Source organism: Nicotiana tabacum, chromosome 22 (genome assembly GCF_000715075.1).
Source record: "Nicotiana tabacum cultivar K326 chromosome 22, ASM71507v2, whole genome shotgun sequence".
Classification (NCBI taxonomy): Eukaryota; Viridiplantae; Streptophyta; class Magnoliopsida; order Solanales; family Solanaceae; genus Nicotiana; species Nicotiana tabacum.
Genome location: NC_134101.1, coordinates 3,915,908 through 3,922,900, shown reverse-complemented (window position 1 = coordinate 3,922,900; position 6,993 = coordinate 3,915,908). Strand labels below are relative to the sequence as shown.

General features: G+C 37.4%; 1 protein-coding gene across 1 annotated transcript; it reads left to right on the top strand.

The window, feature by feature from the left end:
• Positions 1-4,184: 4,184 nt before the first annotated feature.
• On the top strand, positions 4,185-5,745 carry LOC107830751 (photosystem II reaction center W protein, chloroplastic-like). Its single transcript, XM_016658388.2, has 2 exons — positions 4,185-4,386; positions 5,248-5,745. Exons 1-2 carry the CDS (start codon positions 4,293-4,295, stop codon positions 5,562-5,564), a joined length of 411 nt encoding a protein of 136 aa, XP_016513874.1. The 5' UTR covers positions 4,185-4,292; the 3' UTR covers positions 5,565-5,745.
• Positions 5,746-6,993: the final 1,248 nt, after the last annotated feature.

The window sequence follows — 6,993 nt, the reverse complement described above, 5'->3', positions numbered from 1 at the left end:
GTTGTGTCATGGTCCATGATGTGGAATGTGGTTTCCAGAGTGACGCCACCTGCTAGGACGGAGAGTGTGATCTCGTCGTATGTTCGCTCAACTGCAATGTTAAAGCCCGTTAATGTGATGCAGTACGATACTATCTTATCCTCGGGTTTCATTTGTGCAAGTACTCGAGGATGGATAATGCATGCGGCGCTCCCATCATCTACCATAATCCGTCTCACATCGGTATCTAAAATTCGTAAAGTGATAACAATTGCATCATAGTGAGGGAAGGCCAAACCGTTGGCATCTGACTTATTGAAGATGATACTTTCTTCGAGTTTATCATACCGTTTGTGGGTGATCGATTTGAGCTTGTGGGTTGTGGTGAACTTCACACCATTGATGGAGGCGTCGTCCCCGCCATCGATGATCATGTGTATACTGCGGGGCGACGATGGCAGTTTTGGCGGCCCTTGATGTTGTTCACGCCCTCTAACAAAGTTGGTTCTTCCCTGATCGCTCAGTAATTCTTTGAGGTGTCCCTGTCGCATCATGTTTACGATCTCTTGTCTTAGGGCGATGCAATCTTCGATTTTGTGTCCTCGCTCTTGATGGAACTCGTAGAGGGCATCTGATCTTCTGGTATTTGGGTCTGACCTCATCTTTTGTGACCACTTCACCTTCGGTCCGAGCTTCTCCAAGGCGTAGACTATCTCTGTAAGTGACACACAAAAATTTTGAGCGGATAATAAATGGGGCATACCTCTCTTGTTCCGGTGAGTTCCTGTTCTTGATAGGGGTGGGCCCTCTTCGTGGTGGGATGAGGATGTAACGCTGGTTCTGACATATGGGAGATGTCGTTCCCGGTTAGGTCGCGAGGACGCGATATCTCTTATAATATCATTTCTTCGATATTTCCTGGATTCTGCTTGCACCGAGGTCAGTCGATGGGTCAGCCCATTGAGGTCGTCCTCGGCTGCTCTAACTTTGGCACAATATGCATTATGTATTTCGTCCCAAGTCATTGGGGGTACTTCATAAGCTGACTTAATAACTTTCTTGTTGCCCTTGAACCATTTCTGCTCAACCAATTTTGGAAAGCTGCGACAGCCATCCCTTCCAATACATTCGGTAAGGTCATTCTTACTCGGTTGAATCGGGCGAGAAAGTCCCTCAATCCCTCTCCCGGCGACTGTTTGATAGCGAATATGTCCTTTACTCTCGCATCTACCTTTTTGGCCCCAGCATGGGCCGTTACGAACTTGTTGGCCATTTCTTCGAATATTTCAGTGGAATGCGCGGGCAGCTGTGAATATCATGTTAATGCTCCTCCAATGAGGGTATCACCGGATTTTTCCAACAAAATGGAGGATACTTGTTCTTTGGTGAGGTCATTGCCTTTCACGGCGGTGACGTAGTGGGTCACATAGTCTTCGGGGTCGTTCATACCGTCGTATATTTTCAGGTAGGGCAGTATTTTTGAAGGTCTTTGGTATGTCATGTGGGGCGGCATCGTCGTTGCATGGTTGCTCTATGAACCGACCGGAGTCTCTCTTCGGCAAGAGCTTAGGAGCGCCCTGTATTTTATCGACCCTTTCTTGGTGTTTCTCTCATTTGGTCCCGAAGTACCTTTTTCTCATTTTACATTTCCTCCATCCTTTTCAGAATGACCGTGAGAGTTTCGTCATCTACATTATTAACATCATTGTGAGTAGTACATGTCGCTGCAGGAAGATGAGGAAATTGACCATGTTGCTCGTCTGTTGGTGGTATGACGCAAGTCCTTGTGTTTTCTGTAGCTGCGTCCCGAACGGGCTTATGGAGGACGCTGGTTAGTGTGTCAGTTAGCCAAGCCTCAAGGAGCTTTTTTTATTGCTGGGGGTATCTCTTCCATCACAGATGTGAAGGTCCCCTTACTACGAGATTTCGTGATGCTACAGTGAGGAGGGGTGACCCGCCTCGTCTGGGGGAGGCATTGGGCGTTGCATCCTCATCCACTGCTTCAGAACTCTCATTGATGATCATCATGAGGTTGGTTGGGAGGTCGATCATTATTCTCACTCTTTCTTCTCTGTTACCTGCCATATCAGACATGTGTAAACAGAGAAAGGAGATCTTGTTCTTGATTTTTTTTTTTCACGTTAGCAACCCGTGTTAGTTGTAGATCTAGAGGAAAGTAAAAATTTAACTAGAAAATTTCCACAGACGGCTCCAAATTGTTTGACCAAAAAGTATAACTTTTGGTTAAACCATTATATTTATGTAATGATGGGTTAAACCTAGTTAATACTTAATAATAATATTCCTAAACGAGGATCTTGAAAGTACGGACAATGTGGGGTTGATCGAGTGGGGGATTAATAATATCGTGTGTTAAATATTTTAAATGTATGAACAATAACGGAGGAGTAACTAGCAATAAATAACAATAAACGGCATTTAAGTAAATAGAAAGAATGAATCACCCAATAATGAATGAGTTGGATGATTGTTCCTCCTGACAATGATGCGTGACAGATAAATTCGAGAATGTTCGAACTATTCTCGAATCTGATGAAAAAACATGGAATAATATGAGCAAGAATATTGTTAGTGAAAACATTTTTAGTGAGGAAAATATTTTTCAAAACATTTAAGTCAACCAACCATGAAAAAATTGAAAAAAAAAATCGAAAAATATTTTCCTTCGTATCAAACACACCCGTGATTTGATAGATTTCGACATGTTATCCTTCTTCACGTTACTGACGTATACTTAACGTGAACACTTATCGTATTTTTTCTTACATAACTTGATTGTATGATCTATTTATGTGAATTTGCAACTATTATTAATTTTAAACTAGAACAAAGAATAAATGTTATGCCAGATTAACAGTGAGAATAAAACTGACCAATCATTTTTCCATATATGAGCTAAAATGAAACAACATGATTGGTTAGAATTCATATAGTCGACCCAACTTGTTTAAGATTGTGACATAGTATATTATTGTTGTTATAACTTTGACTACATAAATAAAACATGCTTAAAACTTTGATTTAAAAATGCTAAAGTGATCGGTCATCATAAAAACTTTTCTTTTATTGTAAAAAGAAAATAATTTTACAACTCTGAAATGTATAGTAATTTTGAAAAAAATAAAAGAGAGGAGAAACTACTACGAAGACACGAAGTACTTTACGTTGCGTAAAACTCAGCAAGAGAATCATGAATGTTACCAAAACTAGAGTTGCATGTGTTGAGGGAATCATGAATGTTACCAAAACTAGAGTTGCATGTGTTGAGGGTGTTGGGACTCGTGGTCGTGGTTGTAAGATGTTCGGACTAATTAAGGTCGTGAATTTGTTCTAGAAATTATACTATGTAACCACTCTAAAGGGTTGATATTTAAGAATTAATCAAATGCGTTCTAAATTTTAATTTTTAAGTTTATATTTTTCGAGATATAAATGTCATGAATTGTCCTAAAATTAAAATTTTTAGTTCAAAATTTCAGGATAAAATAAGTATTGACTATCTCTAAATAACAATTCAAGAGCTTAACAATTAAATTTTCTATCTAAATATATTTTGTAATCTGTCAAATGAAAAATATATCATGTGCAAATCTTCAAATCTTATATATTATGCAATAGATTGTGTGCCTATTTTTAGAATTATTAGTAATAAAGATTCTATATGGCTGTTATAGATTTACAAAGAGTGTTCTGCTATAAATATGGTTGTTGTTGTTATAGGTAAAAAGCTGTTATAAAGAGGTAAAATATAACTTAGGAAAACTTGGCTTTTATAGTGAATGACTGTTATATAGGGATACTGTTATAGAAAGATCTAATTGTATTATGATTACCGTATTTTTGTTTATTTCTTTCAATTCCAAGAGTTATATTTGCATACATTTTTAACATAGTAATCAAATTTAAATAGTAGCCTCAAAATGGATATTTGCGTAAATCATCATCCTAAAAGTGGAAAATCTTTTATGCTATTAACCTGGATAACCTGTTATCAATATAGAAATTAATGGTGTACTACTATATATATTCATTAGCAAATCTAGTGACAATTAACCGCCGCGGATTTAATTAACAATAATGAACCGTCGTTATAAAAAACACGTGTCTGATTATTGTTGGCTTACAAGAGATGAGAAGCAATCTAGGTAATCGATGTTGTGCGGCTAGTTCAACTTAAAGTAGGTGTCTGCATGTGTTCCCGTGTCTGAATCAAAGTAATTAAGTCGACGGTGTATGAAATTAAAACTAGTGAAAAAGCTGTCTCATTTCTCATTTCTGAAGTGAGAACAGAAATGGCGACCATCACTGCTTGCACCACAACCTCTTCAGTAGCCCGTGCTGCTCTCTTGCACAATGGATCTGTATCTCGTCTCTGCTCTATTCTTGGTATGTTAATATTTCACATATCGGTCTTAATCTTGATAAGAGTTTAACTTCTACAAAGGGAATTAATGTTTCTTTTTTGTTTAAGCTTTCTAGCTAGGATTCAGCAAACTAAATTATGAAAAGAGTTTTAGTATAATTGGCAGGGGCGAAGCTAGGTGGACGGAGGGGTTCAGTCGAGCCTCTTCGTTTGAAAATTACACTGTATTTTTTCGTGTACGTATATTACATATTGAATATCTTTAGCTTCTTCGCATGTTAAAAGTCCTGCTTCTGCCAGTGATAACTGGTGTAAGATATACATATGATACTGCTGATAGAGTTGGGTAAAATCATTATCAAGGATCAATAAAAAATCCCAAAAGAGAATTTGATGTATATATACTTTGTTTCCCATTCTCAAAATTAAGGTTAATATGTAGAATTAGTCTCGTGCCATTTGATTATTTTCCTGATATTGAATGATTTAGTGTTAGTTGACTTAAAATGAGTAATTTATGATTTTATCAAATGTATACCTAGATTAAATTCTTATTTTTGTATGTACAATACAATCAGTTCTCTCTATAACAACCATCATCTATAACAATACTTCACTATAATGATCAAGTTTTCTTTGGAATTTATTTTCATATTATGTTTTCTATAATAAGACTTCACTATATCAATCGAAAAAAATATCGGAACAAACGGGACTGTTATAGAAATGTTTGACTGTACATATATAACTCGAGTCATAAACTTTATTAACTGAACTAACAAATTCCATCCTAAACGTAACAAACAAGAATAACAACATACCAAGTGTAATCTCACGAGTGGAGTATGAGGCATCTATGTAACAACTGGCTCACAATTTCACAGGTTTGCCAGCCATGAGCAAGAATATGGGAAAGGTAAGATGTTCAATGGAAGGAAAATCAACAGGGAAAGAGAGTGAGGCAAAGTTAGGAATGGGTGCATCTTTGATGGCAGCAGCATGTGCAGCAACAATGTCAAGCCCAGCAGCTATGGCTTTAGTGGATGAAAGAATGAGCACAGAAGGAACAGGGCTTCCATTTGGTTTGAGCAATAATCTTCTTGGTTGGATCCTTTTTGGTGTCTTTGGTTTGATTTGGTCTCTTTACACTGTTTACACTTCTAGCCTTGATGAGGATGAAGACTCTGGATTGTCCCTTTAATTTGAGCTTGTAATTAAGCAGTTCTCACAATCCATCAATCCTTATTCTTAATTGAGTGAACTTACGTAAAATTACTATGGTCACCAATTAATTAATTGTACATTGGTGCTGTATCAATTAATTTGTTCAGTTGCTTGTAGTATATATTCCTTTTTTGCTAATTTACTTCACGTTGTTCTTAGCTCTTCCATGACATCTTCATTTTATTTGATGCAGTATTAGAGTAGTTGATAGTTGATATTTGGTTATAATGACCGGTGTTTACCCTCAAAATCGGATAACAATTGAATTTGTAAGTGGTTTTAAGGATATCGGGATTAACTTGACATAAAGTGATAAATTAAGTTGCAATTGAAATAAACGATGACAAAATAAATTCAAACCACATGAATTGGACAATTTCAATGTTGGAAGGTGAGTCACCCTCAAACCTGATGCACTTTGATCGGTATTCGGTATCAAGATACAGAAAAATAAGAGCTTAAAGAGAAAAATAATAATATATTGCTTTTGAGTGCACGTTACAACGTGTTTTATAAATTATCAGACCCTCCTTTATATAGTAGAGGAGTCCTACTTTAGATACAATTCTATAAAAGGTAAAAAATCTCTTGATTTACTCATTGCCAGTTCCTTATTGATACGTGCCGAGATTCCCGACGTAATATCCGACCGGTCACAGATATTTGGGTCTTCTGTTGGCTATACTAATAATGTTTCTTCGAGCTCGCTCGAGGTTAGGATCGATTCCGGGATCACGGTCTTGATATTCTCAAAGGCAAGCGTTCTGTCCTCGGGTTCTAGCTCGGTGGGACTTGGGGTCTATCTTCAGTCCTTTAATGCCAATTTTCGAGCCCGACCTACCATGTCGTAGGCGAGCTCGATTTTGATCGTATATAGATAGTACCATCGTGTTTCGGAGAGTAGACGACGAGAAATGCTACGAGCTTCCGATTCTTACTTCGATACCCCGTGACATAAACGACAAAACAAACGAAACATCTCGTCAGTCAAGTTTTAACGGCATTAAATGCATGTCAATCGCCGGTCGGCTATTCATGGATGCGAAGCGCCGCTGAAATACTATAAATACCTCTACCTTTGTTCATTTTAACTTTACATTCAAACCTTTTTATCCTCGTATTTTTGAAATTTCAATACTCTCTAATAATCAAACTCTGGTTTATTTGAGATCTTTTGCAAGAACTTTTGTACATCTCCATCTCAAGCCATTAAGTGCACTCATTCAACTTCCTCTCTTCCTCTATTTTCCCTCTATTTTTATGGCAAAGACTTCAGAAAAACGTTCCCAAAAAAGAAACACCTTCTACTTCACGGTCGGCTACTGAGGCCGAAGAAACTGTTTCGCGTACTGCCGTCAATGAACCAGTACCGGAACCCCTTTGAAAATGTTCATCCCTGAAGGATG

Coding starts and splice junctions, on each gene's coding strand:
- LOC107830751 (XM_016658388.2), top strand. CDS start 4,293: ATGGCGACCATCACTGCTTGCACCACAACCTCTTCAGTAGCCCGTGCT. Junction 4,387..5,247: donor TCGTCTCTGCTCTATTCTTG/GTATGTTAATAT, acceptor ACAATTTCACAG/GTTTGCCAGCCATGAGCAAG.